Below are 26,770 nucleotides of genomic sequence, written 5' to 3' on the forward strand. Positions count from 1 at the left end.
TTGCTGAACGAGAAAACTGGCCAAGGCTTTATCTCTACACTGACTCGTGGATGGCAGCAAATGCTGTGTGGGGGTGGTTACAGCAATGGAAGCAGAACAACTGGCAATGACGGGGCAAACCCATCTGGGCTGCCCCAATATGACAAGACATTGCTGCTCGGCTGGAGAAGCTAGTTGTGAAAGTGCGCCATGTAGATGCCCATATACCTAAGAACAGGGCCACTGAAGAACATCTGCATAACCAGCAAGTGGACAAGGCTGCAAAGATTGGAGCAGCTCAGATAGATTTAGACTGGCAACACAAGGGGGAGTTATTTTTAGCTCGGTGGGCCCATGACACCTCAGATCATCAAGGCAGAGATGCCACCTATAAATGGGCTCGTGATCGAGGGGTGGATTTAACCTTGGATGCCATTGCACAGGTTGTCCATGAGTGTGAGACGTGTGCTACAATCAAACAAGCCAAACGGTGGAAGCCCATATTGTATGGAGGATGATGGCAGAAATAGAAATACGGAGAGGCCTGGCAGATTGATTATATCACACTGCCACAGACTCGCCAAGGCAAACACCGTGTGCTCACAATGGTGGAGGCGACCACCGGCTGGTTGGAAACGTATCCTGTGTCTCATGCCACCGCCCAGAGCACCATCCAGGGCCTTGAAAAGAAAATCCTCTGGCGACATGACACTCCAGAAAGAATTGAATCGGACAATGGGACACACTTCCGGAACAACCTCATAGATGCCTGGGCCAAAGAGCATGGAATTGAATGGGTTTATCACATCCCCTATCATGCATCAGCCTCAGGGAAAAATTGAACGACACAATGGACTATTGAAGATCACACTGAGAGCAATGGGGGGTGGGACATTCAAACATTGGGATACAAATTTAGAAAAGGCCACCTGGCTAGTCAACTCCAGAGGATCTGTGAACAGAGCTGGCCCTGCCCAATCAGAACTTTTACATACTGTAGAAGGGGATAAAGTCCCTGTAGTGCACGTAAAAGATCTGTTAGGGAAAGCAGTATGGGTGAGTCCTACCTTGGGTAAAGGTAAACCCATTTGTGGGATTGTTTTTGCTCAGGGACCTGGGTACACTTGGTGGGTGATGTGTAAGGATGGGAAAACCCAGTGTGTACCTCAAGGAAAATTTATTTTGGGTGAGAATTGCCTGTGAATTCCATGAATCAAATTGTATTATGTTAGTTGTTAAATAACCTTGTTGTTTTATGTCATCATTACCATAGTTGCTCTATGCCATATCACTGACACTACAGTAAGGACCACCCAGATCACCGAAAGATGGACATGGACAAGCAAGATACAGAATGGCGAAATGTGAATTGTTGCCCAGTGACGTCCTCAAGATCAGTGCTTTCAACTTACAGATAAGACACACCTAATAGACCAACTGCAAAATCCTGATACTGCATGCAGTGACCTATCCCACACACACACCCCATCTGCCTTGCTGTGAAAGATTTATGATGAATAAGACCTGACGTTATGGACTAAACGGCTAAATGGACTTAATGGGAATGTTAGGGGGATGGCCTATAAACTGAGGGAATGATATACTTCTCTGTGTCCATGTTTTTTCAGGGATGTGGTGCTCAGATGTTGTATATTGTGAAACTAGGCATGATGTAGATGGTATAGAATAAGGGGTGGAATGTCCTGGTTTGGGCTAGGATAGAGTTAACTTTGATGAGGAAGTAGGAAGGGGCACAGCATGGGCAGCTGACCTGGGCTGGCCAACAGGTATTCGATACCACACTGACATCATGCCCAGTACCTAGAAGCAGGGAGCCAGTCGGGGGCGGGGCTTCGGGAGCACAGGCGGGGCTGCCGGTCGGAGGGGGAGTCGCGCCGGGTCCCGGGTGGTGAGCAGCCGCGGCACGCGCCATTCCTTTTGTATATTCCCCTCGTGTACTGTTAAAACTGTTCCTTTTTTCCCCTGAACCTATTTCTTCTTATTGTTCTATTAAACCGCTCTTATTTCAACCTACGCGGGTTTTCCCCCTTTTTTCTCTGGTTCCCCTTCCCGCTCCACCGGGAGGGGAGGAGTGAGCGAGCACCCTCGTGGCTCTTTGTTCCCGGCTGGGCAAAACCACGACAATGCACCACAGGGAAATGGACAACATGAAAAACTTGTTAAGCTTAAAGTTCTTCAGAGAAAACAGAATCAAAAGTTCTCTCAAAACACCTATTTGCATAGGTGTTTACATATTCCATTTACATGGAGAATATTTATAAAAGCGGTAGCTGGTGTACATATGCAAAAATTTTAGAATGGATACGTAAATTAGTGACACCTTCAACAGATGTTTGCACAACTTTATATCCATGCACTTGATACATCCATGCATGCCTATTCCTTGAAAAGTGGCCATCCATCTGGGCCTCCAAGTCTGTTCCTGCAAAGCTGCAAGCTATCCAGACAGCCTCCAGCCTGCACAGATGGACTGGGAGGCCCGATTCAAAGGACAGGCCTTAGCATCCAGCATTTCCAAACTTCACAGAATCATAGAATCATAGAATGGTAGGGGTTGGAAGGGACCTTTACATAGAGATCATCTAGTCCAAGCCCCCTGCAGAAGCAGGGTCACCTAGATCAGGTGGCATTGGAACATGTCCAGGCGGGTCTTGAAGACCTCCAAGGAAGGAGACTCCACAACCCCTCTGGGCAGCCTGTGCCCCTGCTCCGTCACCCTCACAGTGAAATAGTTTTTTCTCATGTTTAAGTGGAACTTTTTGTGTTACAGCTTCATCCCATTACCCCTTATCCTGTTGCTAGGATGTCCCAACCTCCTGACACCCACCTTTTAGATATTTATAAATGTTAATAAGATCTCCCCTCAGTCTCCTCTTCTCCAGACTAAACAGCCCCAGATCCCACAGCCTTTCCTCTTATGAAAGATGTTCCATTCCCCTGATCATCTTGGTGTCCCTGCACTGGACTGTCTGCAGAAGTTCCCTGTCCCTCTTGAGCTGAGGAGCCCAGAACTGGACACAGGACTCCAGATGAGGCCTCACCAGGGCAGAGTAGAGGGGGAGAAGAACCTCCCTTGACCTGCTGGCCACACTCTTCTTGATGCATCCCAGGATGCCATTGGCCTTCTTGGCCATGAGGGCACATTGCTGGCTCATATTTAGCTTATTATCAATCAGGACTTCCAGGTCTCTCTCTGCAGAGCTGCTCTCCAGCAGGTCAATCCTCAGCCTGTACTGGTGCATGGGGTTGTTCCTTTCCAGCTGCAGGACTCTGCACTTGTCCTTGTTGAACCTCATGAGGTTCCTCTCTGCCCAACTCTCAAGCTGGTTGAGATCCTGCTGAATGGCAGCACAGCCTTCTGGGGAATCAGCCTGTCCTCCCAGTTTGGTGTCATCAGCAAACTTTCTGAGGGTACACTCTGTCTCCTCATCCAGGTCGTTGATGAAGATGTTGAACAAGAGTGGCCCCCGGCCCCATCCCTTTGGAACTCCACTGGCCACAGGCCTCCAACTTGATTCTGTGCCATTGATCACCACCCTCTGGGCTTTGTAATTCAGCCAGTTCTCGATCCACTTCAATGTCCACTCATCCAATCCACATTGAGCTTTCTGATGAGGATGTTATGGGAGACAGTGTCAAAAGCCTTGCTGAAGTCAAGGTAGATGACATCCACTGCTCTCCCCTCATCTAGCCAGTCAGCTAAGCACTTGTAAAAGTCTACCAGGTTGGTCAAACGGGATTTCCCCTTGGTGAATCCATGTTGACTCCCCTGATAATCATCTTTTCCTTCAAACGTTTAGTGATGACATTCAGGATAAGTTGTTCCAACACTTTTCCAGGGGTGGAAGTGAGGCTGACCGGCCTGTAGTTTCCTGGGTCATCCTTCCTGCCTTTTTTGAAGACTGGAGTGACATTGGCCTTTCTCCAGTCCTCAAGCACCTCGCCTGTCTTCCATGATTGTTTGAGAGTGATGGAGAGCAGCTTAGCAACCTGTGGTCAGTCAGCTCCCTCAGCACTCTCAGATGCATCCCAAAAACTTAGAGGACACAGAAATGTGTCACTAACTTACACAAAAACCTCTAGTGCATATTTAGTAACCCATCTGCTCTGTAAATCTGGGCTTAGGGCAGAGATGTACCCTTTGTAAAGTTTTGGCAAGATTAGTATATGAATACAGGAGAGGATACCCATTGCCAAAGTAAGCTTAAAGTCTTCCTGCTCCCAGCTTCCTACAGATGACACTTTGCAGGGGAATACATGCGCTTTGTGTTTGGGCACAGCCCTCTCGCTCTTTCTAGTTCACTTAGATCATGGCTGAATCTGCCTCCCAGGAATTAACTAGGAAGGCTGGAGAAAATATACACCCAGGAGCTTCAGCTTCTGTACTGTCATCTTCTGAAACAAGACAAGGCTGGTCCTTGTCAGGGAACTGGAAAATTATACTGTATCAGCAGGCTGGCCTGCTTAATTCTGTTTGTAATAGTTCATAGTACAGTTTGAGAGGAGCCTTCTTCGCCAGACGTTGCCTACTGCATGGAAGAGACAAACCTTCCACACTGGCTTTATGCAAATGCTCTCCCATCTAATTTCAGCTTAGCTTTCAGATACCTCAGCATGCATCACATCTGCCTACATAATGCTAAAAAGCAAATCCCCAGTACATCAACCAAGCTCCACATTCTGGAGGGCTTTTATGCTCAAAAAAGTTCATAACTGAACTTCTCATTGGAGTCATGTAAATAACCACTGTGGCCATAATGCTAGTATAAAGTGAAGACATTACAGCTCCACATCTTTGCCTGAAAAACCTGGGAGAAAAAAAGCAAGAAAAAAGTAAAATGTGGTGAAGAAAACCCTGAGATGTAAATCCCAATGCCAGTTCTTCCTATAGTATTTTCTCTGTACACTTAGCCTGTCAGGAATAGATTTCTCTCTGTTGCAAGTTTCTGTGGAAGTTTCTGTATGTGTGTACAAACACATCAGAGCACTGGCCATCACAGTGATCACTGATTGGCAGCTGTGACTCCAAATGTCTTTCTAAATGAGTTTTCTAAAAGCTTATTTGTATTACACAGTCATATCACATGTATTTGTTACACTAGAAAGACTTTGTCTGTTCTGAGGGCCATAAATGGGAAATATTACTCCTCATAAAATTAACCTAATGAGAACTGGAGGACTACTAATTTTACCAGAAGTCCTAAGGAGACATTTGACTGGGTAAAGGGAGAACCTGCCTATTTACTGTCTGCAAAAAAAACCCTCCCACCTCTTTGATACTGAGGAACTTTGACAAAGCAGATGACTGGCCAACCTAGTCTGATTTTGGCCTCCTCAGGTTTAGGATATGGGAATGACACTTGGCTTATTTCTTTCACAGAAGTGAGGTGATGGTCTGATTTGAGTTCCACACCACAGCTCCAAATCTTAATATCCTTCTCAGCTGCCAGAAGGAGAACAGAACAAGGAGGAAGCACATAACACTTTCTAGGATGCAAACAAAAAGGACATTGTGGATCTGAAACTCCCTCAACAGAAAAGCACCTGGAGCAGCTTTGCAATCAGCTCCTGCAGCAGATTGCTGTCCTTCATTTTTTTCTACTTCTGTGGTGTTCTCTTTTGTTCCCTTCTTTTATAACCTTCTATCATCAGGCTTTTTTTTTTTTTAATCCTCTTTTAGCTGCCTAGTTATATTCTCCCCAGCCCAGACTTCCCTCTCTCTCAGGTCTTGCTCCCTTCCTTCCTCTCATAAACTTTTCATTTCCAAATTTTCTTATTCTCTTTTTTTAGGCTTGTTTGTTACAGAGAAAATAGAACCTGACCAGAAAACACTAGACAAAGACTATGAGCCAGAAATAGACTAATTTTCCCAGAAATAGATAAACCCTCTTTCTAAATTTCTTAATTAACTCCATTCTTCGCCATCTCACTTCCTCCCTAGTCTGAAGTATAATGCTTTTGTGCTCCCTGCTGTCCCCTTTTCTCTGCATCTCCCCCAGTACAGGCTGCTCCTGCTATTAGCCATCATCTCTTCAATAGCATCAGTCTTATTTTTGGTGCAGCAGGAACTTCATCCTGCCCTAGTTCATACAGTGTACTTTTCTTTCTTTTTTTCCTCGCATGATTTGTTGCTGCAGTTTATCACATGTGCTACAGCTTCAAAGCACTCCACATTTTTTTTTATTTGCCTCTCCTACTGCTCCAAGACTCTGAGTGATACAGAGAACCTCCTACAGCCAGAAAGTAACTGTGATTCTTAGCAATCGTGTTTGCAGTAACTATTTAAAGCACACTTGAGAAGACACGTAATAAGTAGGTTTGAGGGAAGTGGTAGCAATCCACCCACTACATTCCTTTTAGCTAACCCTTTAATTAAATATTAAAGATATGGTTCTCAGGAAGATTTAAAATATCCCACTGACAGGAAAAAGAGGTTAAAAAACATCTGAAAAAGAAAAAATAACCTCCAAAGACTTACCACACCTTCACACTGCTTTTAACATAATTTTACTGTACTGATGAGGGAAGAGCTTTTTTGAAGGGAAATAACAATCCTTAATGCTTTCCTGTGCTAGATCCTTCTATATGTTCTCAGGGAGTCTCACTAGAGATTGTGAATTATTTCATGCCTAACTAAACATACTAGTTTCCTCTTTCATAAAGGACAGCAAGAAAAATGTTTATAAAATCGAGTAAATAAATTACTTGAAATGTTATCCTCACACAAAACCCACATTCTGCTGCTGGATGCACAGAATGGATACACAGCTTGAGGGGAAAAGCACATATGCACTGATTATAGCATTGTCTCCGAGCATAAAGCAGGGTGAGATAAATCGCAGCAGAATCTGTGCACATTTGTGGTATGAAGCACTTCCATTTATAAACGAGATAAGGCACACCAGGTGGATACCACAAATGATGAGAGGAGAAAAAGAAGAGGCTGCTGATGGAGATGAGTGTAAGAAACCAGCTAATGTCCACAAACTTGATTGGCTCTGACCTGCATAACCATTTTGCTGAAGGCTTTAATTATTTTTCTCCCTCTCTAGCTAGGAAGCTGCTACACTGGCAAAGCATCTATAGATGATCTGAGCAGTGGTTTTGCACTTTTACTGCAAGAAGATCTGCTTTGTGACCTCTTTGCTTATGTCTGAACTCCACAGTCCTTCACTACTCTTTTGTTCTTCTCTGCTGTGTGCAGTTATAAACAAAACTTCAAACCCCAAAACTCTGTATAATTTCCACTGTTGCTGTATTACTAACAGAAACTGGTCAGCCATTTTGATTTGGTCTCACATTAACCATATAATGGAAAGTGTTTTTAAACACACAGTTTCCTGTCTCCAAATTAGTCTTACAATCAATGCTGTCCTGCTTTCAAAATATCAAAATAGGTGTATCTATAAGGTGCCTAGAATTTCACAACAGAAAACCGACTACTTTGCATACAAAAGTTGTTCAAAACGATTGAATTCCCAAGGCAACAGAAATGATACTGGTGATTTTATTCAACATGTGTCCAATATGATTTTCCATTTGGAATCCACATTTTTTAATGCTTTTCTTATACCATTTTAAACAGTACCTTCAGCTTTCATGTAGTCCCTTAGAAATTTTTTTTTCAGTTTGTTACCAGAAAATTTAAATCTTAACAATTAAATAACAGGACATTTATATACATCAGTGGGTTTTCTCAGATACAGGGCTCTAAGTACATACAAGGTCTATTAAATGAAAATAAAAAAAGATTCCAGTCATGCAAATCATCTTTCAAACCACGTTCCATTTGACTTGAAATTTCATTTTCAGTGTTACTGGCATATCATTTTAAAACGAAACAGATAACTTGTAAGGTTGTTTTGTCCATTTCTATTTGTTTGTTTTGCCATTTTGAAGAACTGACAGGCCACATGCTACTGCAGAAGGTACCAGGAGGGTAATAATGGTTCTGCTACCACCAACCAACCACTCCGAGCCCTGCGGTGGATGTGTTTAAAAATACCACCTAACCTTCAGCTAACTGCACTGGATTATTTCTGAAGAGCACATCACAATATCAGCATAGATAGCACATTGTAACCGGTTGGCTGACTCCACTTAATTTTTCAACACTAGGACCTTTCAGCATTTTAATTCTGTTTTCATTTATGAATTAAAGGTCATATATAGAGCACAAATGAGGTCTAAATTTAGTCACAGCAGACCACAGTTCCACATAAAGACAAATCTTCAAGTTATGTTGACCTGCTAGGAGACAAAGATAAACAGCACAGCAAACATGTACCTGCAATGCACTGCTTCCCTATTAAATATTAACTGTTTCATTTACATTTAAATGAACTGAGCAGTAATGGATAGACTTTCCAGTACTGCTGTTTGGTGCTGCTGTCATGGAAAGAAGCTGAAGACAATGTGTGCTGTATGGGGGCAAATGACGCAATCTCAGCATCTGCTCAAGTGACTTCAATGATGACCATTCTCCACTCTTGAAATATAATCCTACATAGCATCTTTTTTCTCTCCCTCTATAAACACATCTTTTCATAAATAACTTAGATGTCTCCTTGACATTCATGGTATGCAACTGAAGCTGAAGTATAAAAGGATGGGTGGTGTACAGCGCTGAGGAGATGTCACAGTACTTTTGTTCAGCATTTTTGCCAAGTGCAGGTTGCTAACATCAGCCATCGGAGACAGGTGGGGTGACCCATCCATATTTTTCATGGGTCTTCACCAAACTCTTAAATGTTGCTTCAGCTTCCTTTCGACTGAATGACTTTTTTGATTTGCCAGCTTTTCTGCAGATACGGCCCTGCACCAAACAAAAAAGAAAGCCTTGATTAAAGATGTGAACACGCAGCTGGAAACCACAGCTTAACTTCTCAATGCATCAGGACAAGAGGCATTCACTTATGGGTACCAGAAAGCAGGGCTTCCAAACTGGGGCTGTGGGTGGAGAAGGAGGCATGTTGCTGCAAGTGCTACCAAGGTACCAGCTCAGGCCTGGGGAGATGGAACACATTTTCAAAAAAATTCTGATGCCATGCTCATAACACAGGCTGAGGGGTGCGTGCCATGGAGTTGACAGCCCTGCAGAACCATCATAAAAGCAATGTGTTTCTGCATGCTACATCTCAGGGCTACCCAAATCTCACCGCTCACATCCCAATGCCAATGCAAAGCATCACTAAAAATTATATCCATCCTATGAAACATGCTCCATTCTTCTACTCCAACCCAGGAGACATTAATAGCTCTGGCATTTCTTGAAGGCAGGTGTGCCTTAAAACCAACTTGCTTCCAACCTACATCAAAAAATTCTAATTCATTTATTACTTCCTCATTACAAGTATGATAAAAAATATACACATTTAAAGATATTGCAACTTTATTACCTTGCAATTAAATATCATCTCTAAATGCATGGCAGTATACAATCTCAAATCCTTGTTTGGAAACAGAGACATTTACTGAGTTATTAATAACACACCTTATTTTTCACATTGGTCTGTGTCAATTACCAATTCAGAGAGACACAAGAAAGAAATACAACTGCAGCTTTATTCTGCTCTACAGCAATAATGGCCTTTGAAGTATTTTAACATACGGACTTGTCAAAAAATAGAACTTTACTGAAGTCACAACTCCAATAATTTTAATGACTGATAGACTGCATTGAAAGCCTTTTTAAAAAGAAACGGTATTTGATGAGCAGGTATCATATTACAGTGCTAAAATAATGAAGAACCAAGTTGGTATGTTGTCATTTTCCCATTCTTTTTAATCAAAATGATGCATTGAGCCTCTTTTGCATCCTCTGTTTTACTGACAATTTGGAACTTAAACCAAAAACTGTCATTCATAATCACGTGCAACAAATAATTCTGAGAAAATAAACAGGTATTTAGAAGGGAAAAAAAGAGACAAAAAGGAAACAAATTCTGTCCTCAGAGTATCAGTTATTTTTACTGACTAAAATGAATAAGGTAATTCTGCAGTGTGGACAAATAATTTAGTTCTAGAAAGCTGTCACAATATTGCATTGATAGGCTTTTGTGTTCAGCACCACTCCTATAATAACAAAACCATGGACACATGACATAGAAAAACTGTTTCCTGCTCCTGCTTTATTAAGACATGTTTCTGTGCAGTTCGATTTCTCTTTCAGAGCCTACCTTAACTGAAGATCAGGAATGGCCTTTAATTCCCACATTGATTTATTCACAGCCAACTTACAGCGATTTGGTTATCACTTTTAGTGCTTTTCCTCACCTTTCTCCGTAGTCACCATATACAAACTAGTAAGGTATTTTCCTCCTTAAATAACCTTTGATAGACTAAACAACAAGACACCTTCCCCATACTAATTTGGCAATTCACATTTCCCATATAAGGATGATCTGAATGGTATTTGACTTAACCCTACTAATAAATTCTCTTTGAAAATGTTGCTTTTTAGTTGTGACAAAAGGAATAATTGACTCAAACTGGGGAGCATATTTTTTAAAAATATCATTGCTTAACTATCTTATGTATCCTGCAGGTGTATTTTTATTGTTACAAAACATTATTTTCTTCCTAACATGAGCTTTTGTTAGATGCATACTTAGAAACATGGGAAAAAAATAAAGCAAAGTGTAACAGAAGATGAAATAGCACAGGAAATGCTGTCCTAAAAATCTCACCAATAAAATGCTTTTGAACCTACTCTACCACTTAATCTCTGGACTAGGTCCATTTGCCATCACTTGTCTTACACATATTATTTTTTACCCTTTAAGGCTTTGGTATCTTTCTCATTCGTGTACATAGCATCTAGTACAGTATGATCTCAAAGTACTTCTCAAAGTACTAATTAGTACTTCTCAGAAGTCACATAAGATGAAATGAGCATTGTTTCATGAGTTTATTCCATGCGTCTTTGTAATTAATATAACAGATCGTGCAATCTACTTCTATTCTGGTACCATATGCAAGTGTGTGTAAACTGTATCCTCAAAGACCAGCTAGTTCTACCCCACTGCAGTCCACATATTTCTGTGTTTATACAGAAACTATATCCTGCCACGTGTTTATAATTTGGATAAAATTTAACCTTGTGGACTGAAAGTTTCCCTTTCTGGTGCTTCAAGTAAATCTCAGATAAAAAGAACAAAGGATGGAATTTCAGTGCACACATTTCAGATGGGTTTGACTCTGTACTTGAGTGGTACCTACAATCTTAAATGTTTTTTGCCATTGCAACAAAATTCTTCCCAAGTTTAACTAACAAAAGAATGTGTCAAACATTTTAACAGGCACTGTTACCAGCTCTGACTAGAGTTTATTTTGAGACTGGTTCTTAAATATGCTGACATTTTAACTCTAGTCAGGAAACTATGAGCTGTTGCATTTGGTAAATATGACAAATACACTGATTACAGTAAGTAGTAAGTGATTAGTGTAAGTAAACTTAGTGGGTGTCAGGAGGTTGGGACATCCCTTTTTTCTATTGTATCTAGTAACAGGACAAGGGGTAATGGGATAAAGCTGTAACACAAAAAGTTCCATTTAAACATAAGAAAAAACTATTTCACTGTGAGGGTGAGGGAGCCCTGGCACAGGCTGCCCAGAGGGGTTGTGGAGTCTCCTTCCTTGGAGGTCTTCAAGACCCGCCTGGACATGTTCCTATGTAACTTGATCTAGGTTGACCTGCTTCTGCAGGGGGGTTGGACTAGATGATCTCTAAAGGTCTCTTCCAACCCCTACCATTCTATGATTCTAAATACAGTGCTGGCCATAGCTCAACTGTGCACAACTGCATTGTGACTAGTCTCTAAACCACTCATGTCACTGCTGCCATGATAAGGAATACAGATCATTTGCATGGCCAGCAGTTTTGACGTGTCCAGGGCCAAGTCAAGAAAAGATACCAAACTGATATCTAAATAAGATCAAAACATTCCACAAAAAAATGAAAAGCAACAATTCGAAGAAAGCCTTTCATAAAGACATTAATGTTGACTTTAGCTCATCAGGAGCTTATTTAAATACTTGCAATACTTTCACACACTCAAGAGTGCTTTTCGTAAAGGGATAACTGAAAAGTTAATTAAAATAGTCAGAGAGAATGTTTCAGATTTTGCCATATGCCCTGACTTCATGTACTTTCCAAAATGTAAGTTTAACAAACAAGAAACATAAGAAAGGTGAAAGTAATGCCAGAGCATCCAACTGGTTTAACAGACATGCTGAAATACAGGGAGACGTATGCTGCACTCAGCCTCCTCACTCACTTGTGCTCCTACTGTGCCTACTTTGTGTGGCAGGGTGAGCAACTGCATGCCCCACATCTACTCTGCTCAAACTAATGACTTTGAATGAACAACTGATAAGGACCTAGTCTATAACACTGATAATTGCTAGGAGAAAGACCTCCTGGAGTAGAGTCTGCTGCGGGTGACCTTCTCAGGTCCCTAGTCATACCGAGGGACCACTCTCTCCTGCCATATTCAGCAAAAGACCCAAGGTAAATCTCACCTGTCACTTGGCACTACATCTACAGACTGCTGTGAGCAAACCTGGAAGATTTTATACTTCTCAGTTGATGCTGCAGTTAGTCTCCACATTTCTCTACAATCACAAGCACATCAGCACGTCCTCCCGTTGAGAACACTACCTAACAGTATAAGAGTGTACAAGTTCATTTTCTCCCTTGATCTCTTCAGAGATTTCTATAGCAGGCTCTGGTGACCCACTTGTAGGTAAATGTCAGGAGACAGAAAATAAGTGAAGCTTTAGAGAGGTACAGAAAAAGACTCACTGTGCAACACAGCATCTATGGTGTTCCCTCCAAGGACAGGAAGGAGACCCACAGAACCATGCACTTTTTCCACGTCTGTCCAGACTACACCATGGATGATACAAAACCTGTCAATTTAAGAGCTAGTGCACGTCTCCAGTACATACATGTTCCACTAATGTGCCAGCAACTAATGGCTTTGGGCCTCAACTCCTCAAAGCCACATACTATGCAAACATACTCAAATCTTTTCTGATAAGTAACAGAGGAATACAGTGCTTATGCCTAAACTTGTCTTATTTATTTAAACACATTTTCAGAGAAAAGTATTTCCACTGGCTTTAGAGAAGAATTCAAAAGTAGAGCAATGCTAAATTGAGGTACTGTAATGCCCTCAGCGCAGTGATTGCTATGTGTCACAACATCACTGTTAGAGTGCAATATACAGTCTCTCCTACCAATTACATGGTTTGTAATATTTTTTCCTTCATGTACAGATGAGGTACAGACAAACATGTCTCAAACTGCACACAATTTATATTGTACTATATATAATTATTAACTATATCTAAAACAAAGCAGTACAGAAAATGATGCAGATAAATGCTGTTAATATTGCAGCATAAATGAATTAAAAATGGGCTGTTCTCCTGAAAATGTGTAATTTCTGAAGCAATACTTCCACACCTTTTTTGGTCTCCTTTTTCAAAATAATCCATACAAAGAAGTGAAAACTCAGCAAGTTCTGGATTTAAAGCATCCTAAAAATCACTCCTTCTGGGAGTGTGACTGTTCTTTATCCGGGAATGAGAAATCTGAGTTTCATTTGAGCTCATTTGTCTGTGTGCAGCCTGGTGCAAGTAGCTCTTAATCAATACAAACACAGTTACACAGAGCACTGCACTGTTCTTCCTCGCCTTGCCCTGAAGTCAGCACAAGTTAGCAGCATGGTATCAGTGCTGACTAGGGTTAAGAATTTCCCTTCCTGCATTTTACAGGTGGGACAAAGCATATTGGCAAAAGAACAAGAAAATTTCAGTGGCTGGCGACATTCTTGGAAGGTGCCTCTGGCATCTCTAGGGCCAAAGTTCCAACTTACAACACAGTGGGCTTTTGTCAAAAGACGTGGTTCCTGTCCCCTGCCACCAAATGGGCATCTGCTAGTCCAGATTACAAAGGGATGTTTTCTCTTTCAGTCTTCTGCTGAGCTCCTTGGACTACCTCTCTGTGGCATCAGGTGCCAGCAGAGTTACTGAGGGCATGTCCAGGTGAAAAGGGTAGAAGCAGGACAGCCACTCTTTGCATCAGCCCACAGGTGCTCCATATCAGGAACCTGAAGTTATTCAGGCTAAACACAGCCGTGGGTATAAACTCAACCAAAGCAAAGCAAACTGTCCTTTATTGACAGGCTATAAAGACAAAGCAGCTACAGCCCAGGCAACAATGTTTATCTCCACCTTTCCCAATGTTTTACTGTGCTTAGAAAACCCCATGAGTAAAAAGCAGATACCTCTGAGGAGGTTTAATTGAGACCAAATTCAGTAAGATTACAGTCACAAGCCTATAGGCTTTGTCTCCTGCTATTTCTACAGAGAGGTCAGTCTCTTGACTATGATGTTTCACAGTGATGCACAGAGACATCTACTCATAGAGCCCCCCCATAGAGTCCTTTATGGATCCTTGAATGATCTTTGGAAATAGGATTATCGGTACTTCACAGGTGGGAAAGAGGAACATAGTGAAGCTATATGACACGCCCACGACTGCTCCTCAAGTCAGTAGCAAAAACTGGAAGCTAAACTTGGATCAATTCTCCTCAGCCTAAGTGCTCCAACTGTGAAATATCCTTCTACTCCCAGTAATTATAGTACACTCCAATACTTGGTGTATTTTAATAGAAATTATCTTGTCAATTTTATAGAAAATTGGACATTTATAAATTATTAACATAATTTTCCCTCTGCTTTGTGATGATGTAAGTTTTTTTTTAATGGGCAGTATTATGGAAATAAACCCTACATTTCTTACTCCAGCACAGCAGTTGTTACCATTTATAAAATAAACCTCAAAATATGAGAAATACCTAGTTGTTCCACAGCTCATAAAGCCTGACTATGAAAAGCATCTGAGCTCCAGGCCATTTCATATCACAGGCTTACTCTTCCTTCCTCAGGTTTATTTTCACCCATCTTTGAATGTGAATTTGGGATTGTGAATGACTTGTAACTCTATTAAGGAGTCACTGCAGAAGTTCCAGAGGTTTTGGAAAGCCTGTGCAGAAGAGGATTAAATCAATGAGGATGATTGATTTTAACAGTCATGAAGCAGATAAAAAGATATTTTCTAAGGAGAGACTCTGCACATTCATGAGGAAGGCACATACCTGCCACTCATGGCTGAGGACACGCACACCTGATGTATCACTCCTCAGTTTGACCTTTAACTGGAATGGGTCAAATCAGACTGGCACCTTGATTCTGTTTCAGAAGAGGAAAGACCTGAATGTCTTATGTGTGGTGCCCACTTACCTGTTCGGTGCAGACCAACAGGGACAAATTCATTTTCATCAAAGCACACCTAATGCTTCTCCCTAGCTTATGCTCTTTCAATTCCCAGCACAGTACTGGTTTCACTGCCAGACAGGTTAAGCAATAGTACCACATCCTTCCTGTGCAGCTTGCCCTGCAGCCTCCAGGATCTACTCAATTATTGCTGTTTTCAGATGGAGTTAAAGACGAACACTGTGGAGTGCTCTGCATCCTCTAGAAATGATACCGTGGAATACAACTCAGATTGGGTCCAAGCCGTAGACTCTTTGCAAAGATGACAATATTCAACAGAAATCTAGTACTCCATTCATAAGACAACTGGATCCTACATATTACATTTAAGACATATTTTGAGCCATTCAGACAGCATAATCACCATAGACCCTGAAGTTCTTCCTGTTTAGCTGCAGAGTAATTGCACTTGGCAATCCTTCCATTCTCCCATTTCCCTTCACGCCTAATATCAGCATTACCTTTTTTGACAGTTATAGGAGAAGATAATTTGTAAATTGGAAACTGCATGTGAAGGACTGAATATGTCAAGAAAAAGAAGAGACTTTCACTGACTCCCATCAGCCCAAAGGAGCTCAGACAGGAAAAAGAGACACAGCTACTTAATCAATGTCCCACTTTGTGAAAGCAGATGCCTACTGAGGGGACAGGCCTCAGACCACTGCTGGCAGTAAGACTCATGCAATACAAGGACCAGAATTACTGTGGAGTTACAAATCTTCAACCTGGAAGTCTCCAGTCCTGTGGAAATATCTGGACATTGTGAGAACATAGGAAATTTGCATATTTTCAAGGCTAGCCTGCATAGGGAAGAGGAAATCTTTCTCACAATAGTAAGTGGGTTATTTAGGTTACTCTTCCAGGACACAATGTCACCTCTTGGGACCAGGCTTTCTGCATTTGAAAAAAAAAATTCTCCAACAAAGTATCTTACAAACCACCCAAACACTATACAGTTGTCTCTCTCTGAACACTTTCACTGAAGAAAACCAGAACTTCTTTTCAGGAAAGAAGAATTTTGCTCTTTTGAGCAAATTCAATTTTCTTATGATCCAATGCAATAATTGTTTTAAATTCTTATTTAAGAGATCTGCCAAATATTGTCAGGAAGAATTAATTCTGCTTGCCATAAAAGCACGTTTTAAAATAAGCAGTTTGTTTCAATGTATTGATTTAACTTATGACTATTTTAACATTAAGGATGATTTAGCTAGCTAAAAGTATTTTGAAATTTCCCTTTTTATGCTTTGAAGAGGTAAAATGGAGATTATGTTCCCCCTGCTTTTTAAAAAGAATAAAACTAGTCTCCTACTTCAATGACTTGGATTACCCATGTCTTCATTCCTCTCCAAAGAATATATTTGCATAAAAATAGCAGATAATCAGAACACCAATAATCAGAACAGCAATATAACAGAGTATACATTAACAGTATTTTTTCAGTCCATTCATCAGTCCCAGCATCTTAACATAGCAAATCTATATGCTTCCCCTTAAACTTCAGTCTGAAAATCCCAGACTTCTTAATTGCAATAAAAGAGAGATCTTAGAAGGCAAATATGCCTGATTTTCCTTTGTAGCTAAACAATATTCTGTTATCTATTTGACACAACATTCATACCTTTTCAAGGGGAACAAGCTCCATAACACATGTATTTTCAACCAGGGACCTAAAACGTTTCTTCCCTTGATAATACATGACATCATTTGCTCAAGCAACTAATTGAAAGCAACAAGCAAGATGATTTTATTTTTTAAGGCCCTAATACAATATAGTGGCTCAATGTAATTCAGAGATCATTGTGTTCTCTATATATTTCTGCAGCTTCTGAGATTAGCCAATTCACTCATGACTACAGTCCTCAAATCCAGCATATGGAGTGTGAAAAGCTTTGCAATTAATTTCTGCTATACATATTTGAAAGACCTGGAACCTGTGGACACCCTGCAAGTCCCATCTGCTATCTGCTCACTCACACTTTTGTTTGAAAGGATGAAGAGGGAGTAATTTAGACTATGATTAATAGCTACCTTATCTATCTGTTTTTCACAAAATAAGCCCATTTTTCCCATTTCAACCTGGTAGAAATCAGCTGGGATACTAGTTTTTTTTTTAAAATGGAAAGACAAATCAGTACAATAGTCACACGAGCCACATACCTCTTGAAGGCAAGAGGAGATTCCACTGAGGTATTTCTAACATTCCAATAGGAGGGATGAAAATACTATATACCAACAACTTTTATTTGAATTCTGGAAATTTTCCAACAGAAAATTAAACTTTCATTACAAATTATATTTTGATGTAAGTAATTACATAGAAGCTCATCATAGCAACAATACTTGTCCCTATTTGAGTATATCCTGAGAAAATTTTTATGTTCCTTCTAGTCACTGGAGGAATAAGGGAGCATTTTCTCCAAAACAAAGAACTTTTTTCATGACAATCTGCAGTCTTTGTATTACCTGACAGGATCCTTTAGCTGTCAGTCCTGTCCTCAGCCTCCACAGTGAGGACAAGAGACTTGTAAAAGGGAGGACACAGCAGCTACTAGTCAGCACTGCTGCAAGCCCAAGGCATCACGAGCAGGTGTGTGTACTCAAAAAAAAAAACAAAAAAAAAAAAAAATCAACCCAAAAACCTGATGCATTGTTTGGACATTGGCATACAGCATACTGTCCTTTTAAAAACTTCCAGCAAAGCAGCATCAAAACATTCCTCTCCAGTGAAAAACAATCTGTCTATTAGAGGACACAAAACCCTCTTCCACTTTTGAACAAGGTCTTCTCTTTTTCATTTGGGACCATATCATCCACCACGTGCTTGAACAAGAGAGATGACTCCTCCGTGAAACACAGATTCTGGCTTCAGCCATTCCTATTACTCAAGGAGAGCCACAACAAATCTCCCACTGTCTCAGCACTCTCATGGCACTGTTTCCCTTTCCCCTCTTTCTTTCAGTTATGACCGTTATCATAACAATTGCACTGATACCAGGAAGCAGAAAGTAACAGACTAATTTGTAAATTTCTCTCTTAAATTACCAATAAACCATTTTAAAGGGTACTGCTAAGAAATAACATTCAACGGGCCACTTCCACAGCCTAGACAGTCAGACCAATGATATGGGAGGCTCTGCGTAGTCAGGCATGTCAGTGTCTCCAGGACAACAAAGAGCTGGTATTTAAATTATTTTGTTAGAATTACCCCACTTCCTTAGCTGATACCCCAGCTCAGCAGCAGCTCATAGCTATCGCTTTGCCAGTTTGGCAGGGCCAAGCTTTCACCCATGAGAATAGGAGCCAGTGATTCTGCAGGTAGCAAGTACAAAGTCATGCCCTTAAAACCAAGGTTACAGTTCAGGATGACACCAAGTCTCTTAAAATAAGATTCTGGATCCTGGACAGCTAAATAGTCTTGGGCCTTTGATGTACTGAGAATTCCCCTCAAGATACTGACTAGCAAGATACTGACTTTCTCAGATGAATTGCTGAAGCAACCAACCAACCAAACCCCAACTTGTTTGTTAATTAATTTCCCTTTCCCCTGAAAAAAAAGTATAATTTGGAACTGTTAAATTGTTTCATTCAAACAGAAATCGTCTCTCTTCCATCACATTTTATTTTTCCAGGCCAAAATATCTAAATATGCAATACTAGATTTGTGATAGGAAGCAAGGGTGAGCAAGTAGAAAATCCGTCAAGCAGGGTCACCCGAGGCATATGGTTCCTGCTTGGTGAATTCTGGAGAAAAACACCTACCTTGCTTTAAAATCCAGCCCCTGGGAGACGTGTTTAGCTTTGGGAACCTGGACTCAGGCTTCCCTGCATACAAGGGCAACACTTTTCCTTATAGACATAACTCCTGAGTGAAAGGTTTCACCTGAGAGACATCTGATTGCTTTGCTTAATTTTTCTCTTACTCTGATAAAAGGTCTATGAAATCTATTAAAACAATCTGAATTTGTCACAAATCTTGACTGCTAAAAAATGTATTTTCAGTGTTGGTTTTGTCTGCTTTCAGATTATGTTCATAGGTTACTATTGGCTCTCACAAAACAACAGACCAGAAAGTGCTGCATTTCTCTCTGAAGAACTGTAAGAACAGCAGTGTCATAGCCAGCATGGCAAATCACGTGAGATGGATGAGAAACACTGAATGGAATCAGCCACCTCGGTTTTATCACTCCCACTGCCAAAATGAGGAAGGTAGGCTGGCAGGAGGTTCAGCCCTGCCTGCTCAGAGGCAGGTGCTCAGACTGTGCTAGTGAGGCGTGCCCTTGGAGGCATCACAGCCATGAGGCATTCACACAGGTTTCACGCTAAACCTTGGTGCTGCCAACCAAGAACATTTCTCTGGAAGGTCCCATTTGCCCCCTGGTGCCAGCAGTGTCCTGCTTGGCCTCATGGCTGCCACCATTTGCTCAGGCAAGGTCATTTTGAGGTGATGCAGAACAGACCTCACCCTTCCACCCCTCCTGATTAAAGGTCCTGAACAGTTCGACCTATTGCAGAGGGTAGGCTGCTTACAGAAATTACACAATTAACCTGCTGGAAACCATTGCTATTTGTTCAGGATGGCTCCTTGCAGGCACTGAAACTACCTGTGGCACAGCAGGAGTTACCCAAAGGAAGCCCCACAGTTCTGGGAAATGTGGCACCTTGGCTCTCAATCTTTTGATGGCTCCATTTCATTAAAAAAACAACCAAAAAAACAACATAAAAAATGGTCAAAAGAAGACTACCTGTACAAGGGAAAATGAAACAGGGATAGGGGGGCACTTGTCATACTTTGGAGCCCTATTATGCAATGGAGTCAAGATTACATAACAAGGGGAGTGCGATTACAGAAACACGGCTCCCATAACATGAGGTCTGGCTACAATGACAGCCTGGCAACCCATCATGGGCTACACCTCTGTAGCCTAGAAATTAAATTTATTGCCAGCTTTACCTATTAACCCCTCCACTTGGAGCACAATTGGAGACTTTGAAAGGTGCATGTTACACTTATTTAACTACTACTAAGGTAATGGCAAAAAATCATTTCAGTATTTTATTTTGTCCCACATGCATCCTCTTTTTTTTTGTAATTAACTTTGTAAATTTCCGCAAGAGTTATTGAAACTCTTGAATTTAAGTGTGTTTATTATTGATGCACACATAAACATCTTCTGTTATCAGAAATTACAATTACTTTCTGGAAATCTGTTAAGTAGTTTAGGAAAGAAAATGACCAGACCATGTAGCTTAATATTTATTACTATTAAAACAATTTAGTGCTTTTCTTCACTGAGCCACTTAATGATCCTATGAAATCTTAACCTTTTTACTTTCAATATTGTACAAAGATGCTGAATTGTCAAAAAAAAAATGGAGAGAAATGATCATTGTCCTTCCAAATATTTGTTTAAAATCATGAGAAATATGACCGCTATAAAAAAAATGATGAGTTAACAAACAGTGACATGTGGTAAGAGTAGCTATAGAACTTCAACATATCCCATGCTCAACATAAATTAAGGCTCTTGTTTTTTCTGGTTGATGTTTTTTTATATCCTAAGGTGACCTACTTGACTTCTTCAAATGAAATACAGAGAAAAATATTATCTGATGAAAAAGGGAGCAGTAGGTCCAAACCAGAGAAAAAAGAGGAAGCAGAGAAAAGGAGGAAAAGCCATTTGTAAAAGAGTTCATTAAATAATCCAAATTAATTTTCAGTCTTAAGAGAAATCAAGCCTATGCAAGAAGTTCCACAGTGGCAAACAAGAATAACCTCATTTTTAAGCAAATGAAAATATGTTATTTACTCTTTCCCCCGTCCTTTCTAAGATAGGAATTTGAGTTACTTGACGTGGAGCTGTGCTTGTCTCCCGGGTTCAAGGGCATTTGTGAACAGTATCACAGCCACGTGTATATTGCCCACTACAATAGTCATAAAGGACTAGCTACGAGTTTCAGCAGCAGTATTTACCCATTTGCTACAAATGGCTTACAAAATACTTCCAAGGACATTTAGCAGGATATAAAGGAAAAAAAAAATAGCATAAAAAGTATTAAGTCAGATCAGATGAGATCCTCTGCGGGGTGAACCAGGCACCTCCTCCAGAGAGATCTGACAGGAATCATCTAGCTGCTGCAACTGTAGCACATACCCCAAATTACTTCTTCCTTTCAAGCAGAGATTTTAAATTGCCACAACTTTGCCAGTAGCTCTGGCAGCAACTCCAGGTGTGACTCCCATGCCACACTTCTGCCCTGTGCACCAAGCCCCAAACCTGGGGCTGTCGAAGGGAGACCATGCAGGACAGCACCAGACAAAGACCTGGGGGCAGCCGCTCCAGCATTGTGCCCAACACCAGCGTCAGCACTTCACACTTGGAGACCAGCAAGTATGGCTGACTCACTGGTGAAGGGCAGGAAGTGAAGGACTCGAATCCCAAACCCCACTGTAGCCTGCTGCATCCCTTCTGCTCTGGGGTGAAGGAGATGCCCCTCCTGAGCAGTGGGCATGACATATTGGTGCCACAGGCAGCAGAGCCAAGCACAGGGACAAAAGACCTGCTGAAAGCCACAACAAATGCTTGTGTTCCTTGCCCCTCCAAGCCACTCCGTACTTCCACTGCACCTGCCTGAGAAAGGACTCCTGACCAAAACACGTGTCCTGGCTACCACCCACCAGGTCCTTGGGGGAGAACTGTCACCTGGGCCTGGCCAAGGTCAGCCCCACGCAAGGTGTGACTCACTGCACTTTGGGGTTCCCATCCAAACACACACACACACATAAACACATCCCTCCTCGCTCGCAGAGTGAGAGCCCATGGACCCCCCCTACCTGCCCCTTGACGAGGCTGGCTGCAAACTGCCTCATGACGGCCTCCACGGTGTAGGCACTGGACCAGCCACGGGGAGTGAGCAGCTCCATGCAGATAGCTCCGCCATCCAGGACATAGCCGTTCTCCAGGCGTGGGCTGAGCACTCTCATGAAGGGTGGCGAGAAGGGGAAATTGTCAGGGAAGGTGAGGTTGAGCAGGATGTACTCCGTGTTGGTCTCCTTCATGTCCTGCCACAGCACTGAGTCCTTGTCCACCTGGTGCAGCTTCACGTTCCAGTCGAAGAGGCTCTCGTCAACCAGCTCTACCGAGATGAAGCGGTCGCTGAGCCGCGCGATGTCCTGAAGCTCCTTCATCAGCCGCCGGGTCCGCACCTGCGTGCAGTGTTGCTGCCGGCCTGCGGACGCCAGCGGCCCCGACCCCGACGGCAGCGGCACCAGCGCCGCCGGACCCGACCCGCACCCGGAACTGAGGCCAGGGCCAGGCCGCTGAGCCGCCTCCTTACCGGCGCCGGGCTCCCTGGCCGCCTCCCGCGGCTTCTCCCGGCCGCCGCTTGAGCGCGGCTGCGGGAGCTGCTTGGCGAGCTCCGGCGCCTTCTTGTTCTTGTGGCCCCCGGGGCTGCTCTCGCTGCTGCTGCTGCTGCTGCTGCAGCCGCCGCCGCCGCCCCCCCCCGGGGGAGCTTGTGGCTGCGGTTTGTTGCTGCAGTTCTTCTGGTTCCCCCTGGCCTTCAGCGAGGAGCCCTGCTGGCTGCTGCTGCGATGGTGGTGGTGGTGCTTAGGGTCCTCCGTATCCCGGTTGTGCAGCCGGATCAGCCCGATTTTCCGCAGCAGAGTGGCCATGTTGTGCGCGGCTCTGCTCTCCCTCTCGCCTTTACGGGCTGGCGGGGCTCTATTACTATGATTATTAATTTAAAGCCCTGCTTGGTGGATTTGCTGCTGGTGGGCAAGGGAGGACGGCGCTACGCGCGCGGAGAGGCCCTTCTCCCACTGGTCCGGGCACGGGCGGCGGGGAGAGCGGGGAAGGCGGCAGCGCTGCCGCGGCGAGGGTTGCGCGGCTACCGCTCAAACGCCTCCCCTCGCTAGGGCTGCTGCAGGAGACATTGCAGCAGCGAGGCTTCTCCCAGGGACATCACAGCCCCGCTGCCGCGGCCATAAGCCCATCAAAAGGAGAAAAAAAAAAAAAGAAAAAAAAAATCCCTCAGCCACCCGCAAGAGAGAGCTCCCCCTCGCCTCCCCCACGCAAAGCGGACGAAACCGCCTGCGCTGCGCCTTCCCCCAGCACCTTCGGCTCGCACCCGGCAGAGCCAATCCCCGGCGGCTGCCCACCGAGTAGGTCCCCGCGCCGCGCCGGGCGCCTCCCCCCGGGAAGGGGTGGGGGTAGAGGCCTCCACGACAGCCGTTGTCTACGCGCCCTCCTGCAGCGGCGGAGCGCGCCCCGACCCTTTGTTCGGGACCGCGCGGCTGCAGCGGGGAGAAGAGAGGCTGCTCGGGGGACTGCCGCCACAGCCCCCACCCGCGTCTCTCCGAGCTGCCAGCGCGCCTAGCGGCACCACTGCTGCGGGCCTCGGCGGGCGGGACGTGGGCCCAGTGTCGTCCTGCAGCGCCGCCCCCCGGTCGCGCCGCTCCGCCCCGCGCTGCGGCGGCCCGGCGAGGAGCGGCGGGCAGCTGGGCAAGGCACTGGCGGCGAGGCGGGCCGCCGGGACCGGGGGCGGAGGCGGTGTCGGGCTGGTGGACACCACCCTGGGAAGGAGCCGAGGGTGTGCGGTGGGTAGTGCGCACGTGCACGTAGACGTGTGTCGTGGCTCGCGCGGTTCGTAAATTGGGTGCCGTCGAGAGTTTAAGTGCGTGTGTATGTGCAGAGGCACTGCACGTATATCATGTTGGTACATCAAAGCTCTGTGGTCCACCATAGGATGATAGGATGTAATGGTATTTAAATGCATCTACATACATCTACCCACCAAAACACTCGTTGCATATATAAAGCATATAGCTATAAAAATCAGTATGCAAACATAATTGGAAAATAGATATAAATACATACCTGTGTGTATATATTTATGTGCCCATTTTTGTATTTTTTGTGTAAGTAATGAGTCAACAATCTTTGTTTTTTCAGCACAGCAAATGTACATATCGTGTCTCTCTTACTCATGCTGGCCTCCAGAGCAGATTAAGTCCCGCCTCTTGGGACTCTATAGGGCAGGACAAAAGAGCTAACTCCCAAAATGTCTGTCCCCATGGTCCGCTTTACCTTCAGAGACTGGAAAAGAACAAAAATGCAATAAATGCTTTTAACAGAGAAGCAGTGAAAGCAAGGCCCAGCACTCCACTACATCTTTAGTGCAGAGGACGTTGTCAACAGGCAGCACATGCACATAGCGACATTTATATCCCACAACACTTTTCCCAAGAAAACGTCTCCTTTGCCAGGAGTGGCCTAAAACACTGTTTTGTGTGGTTTTGAAGAGTAGTCTATGCTGGGAAAGGGCTGCTGCTCTTCCGTAAATTTCTCCGGAGAAAAAAGTCTCAGTTTCTTGAAAGCTATCTGCTAGGCAAATTTTATTTTCATAAAAAATAGGTACCTGGCTTGCTTACAAAAAAATGCTGAGGTTAGCTCCCTTTTCAGCTTTTTTCCCCTTTCTTCTTCCTGTTACCTAAACGACTGAGTTTTCCTGATGGGTCCGTATTTAGCAGGTGTCCATTCACCAGTGACCATTGTGTCCAACTTCATGAACTGTAGTCTTTGCTAGGCTTTACAAATGTACCCAAATGAGAGCTCAGTCTGATTTACCACAGAATGAAAAGCTTGCTGTTTTTAAAACTATTTTTAAAATTGTTTCTGATCCTTCCCTGTGAGCAGATACCTAGGGTCTGTTACAGGAGGTGTTTGCCAAATTTCCTGCCCTCAGAAGATCTGCATGTGAAATACAGTTTACAGGATGTTTTCTGGGAGGTCAGAAGTCCTGGGGAATGTGTGGTGGGTGGGCTGAAGTGTCTGGGAATGTTCTATCTATCTCATGTTTTTCTCCTACCTTCCTTCTCTCTATAGCCTGCCATGCCTGAGTGAGTGAGGAATCTCCAGTTTATCGGATATATGGGAAAGTGTGTCAAAGCCTTCCCCCGGTAACTTTCTAGAGTGCCAGACACAATGAACTCTGTGAGTTATTGATGGTCATTCCATAGAGCTTAGGAATTTCTGGAGTGCATGCAGAAATTTCGTGGTGCCTATTTCTTTCAAATAACAAGTAATTTGTGATTTGATGTGCAAATGACTCAGGTGAGACTTGCAGGAGAAGCTAAGGCACAGAAGGAAACTTCTGTTTGTCTTAACAGAAGTAGTAGCACATAGAGAAACATGGGTTTCTCTGGGATAGGTCAGGAGGCTGCCTCTGCTCTGGTGCAAAAGCTTGAAGCCACAGAAACTTCACAAGCAGCTTCTGTCCTGGTGGGCAGTGCTGCAGAAGGTGGTGCTCTGCAGTTGCCCCTGGTTGAGTATCTAGTGCAAGACAGGATGGTGGGCCATTTATACTGAAGTGAAATGGAATGCCAATTAGCAACACGAGCCTTCATGTTGGCTACATTAATGTTTTAAACTGAAAGGTCTCTGCATGGTATGGCTGTGACAGCTGGCAGCAGGAGCCACTGTCATAAATTTAACATGATGAAAGTTATCTACCTGTCTCCTGTAACAGGTATCTACCCAGGAGTGAAGCCATAAAAAAGAGTGAGGTCTCTGCGAAGGGAGACTAGAGCCAGGCAGCCTCTCCATGGCTTTGCACCATTGTTTTGTAAAATGGTACAGGATTAATAATGCAAGGGATGAGAAAGCTGTTCTAGTGACATGGAAGGTGTAATAGGTGTGTCTGGCCAAACAGTGTTCTTCAGTGGCGGGGGGCTGCATGTGACTTTTCTGTGACTGATTGTGCTGGAAGTAGTGAAATCTGTCTCCATACTGTCTACAGGGTGAAAAAGCTGAAGTGATGTAGTGAACTCCTCTTTTTCATACCCAGGCTTCCTCAGGAAGGGAATTAGTTAGTTAGTCCACGATGTACTCTAAATAGCCGCAAGTCTAGGGCCTTGAAGCAAACCAGGGAGCAAGACAGCTTGCAGGGGAGACTCCTCCTGTATCATCTAGACTGTCCTTATCCACCTGTTCATGAACTGACAAAAAACTGAACAAATTTAGTCCATGATTTCTCATTATGGATTCCTCATCAGTTCCTCTTCCATAGTATTTTAATATAGTGGAAACATCTATTAACTCTGTTCATTATTATACATTCTCATCAGTTTGCCAGGTGCAGGAGTCAAATCAAAGTAGCCTGCAATTTCCCAGACACAGCTCTCCTATCCTTTCCTTGGAGCAGGACTGGTTCATTCACTTACAGTCCATAAAGACACTCTAGAGTCATGCAATGGCCTCAGAATCAAGGAGATAAAAGGCCATCTGGGGATGAAAAACAGACTGACCTCTGGCAGATATTTCTTTTATGTGTTTAGCTGGAGAGCTGCTTTCAGACTCTGTCATTGTACACTGATTAATGAAACAGGATGGTGTTCAAAGATCAGGACTAGCAGTCTCTCTTAGCT

General features: G+C 43.3%; 1 protein-coding gene across 1 annotated transcript; it reads right to left on the reverse strand.

Annotated features, from left to right (window-relative positions):
* Positions 1-7,493: 7,493 nt before the first annotated feature.
* UBE2QL1 (ubiquitin conjugating enzyme E2 Q family like 1) lies at positions 7,494-23,731 on the reverse strand. The gene is made up of 2 exons (XM_010202028.2): positions 22,181-23,731; positions 7,494-8,815 (listed from the first exon to the last, which is right to left on the reverse strand). The coding sequence occupies exons 1-2, from the start codon at positions 23,015-23,017 to the stop codon at positions 8,684-8,686; spliced, it is 969 nt and encodes a 322-aa protein (XP_010200330.2). The 5' UTR covers positions 23,018-23,731; the 3' UTR covers positions 7,494-8,683.
* Positions 23,732-26,770: the final 3,039 nt, after the last annotated feature.

Source organism: Colius striatus, chromosome 4 (assembly GCF_028858725.1).
Source record: "Colius striatus isolate bColStr4 chromosome 4, bColStr4.1.hap1, whole genome shotgun sequence".
NCBI lineage: Eukaryota > Metazoa > Chordata > Aves > Coliiformes > Coliidae > Colius > Colius striatus.

Excerpts from the sequence above, each read along its gene's own strand:
- UBE2QL1 (XM_010202028.2), bottom strand. The coding sequence starts at position 23,017 with ATGGCCACTCTGCTGCGGAAAATCGGGCTGATCCGGCTGCACAACCGG. Across the intron at positions 8,816-22,180 it reads CCAGCCTCGTCAAGGGGCAG|GGCCGTATCTGCAGAAAAGC; the intron begins GTAGGGGGGGTC and ends TGTTTGGTGCAG.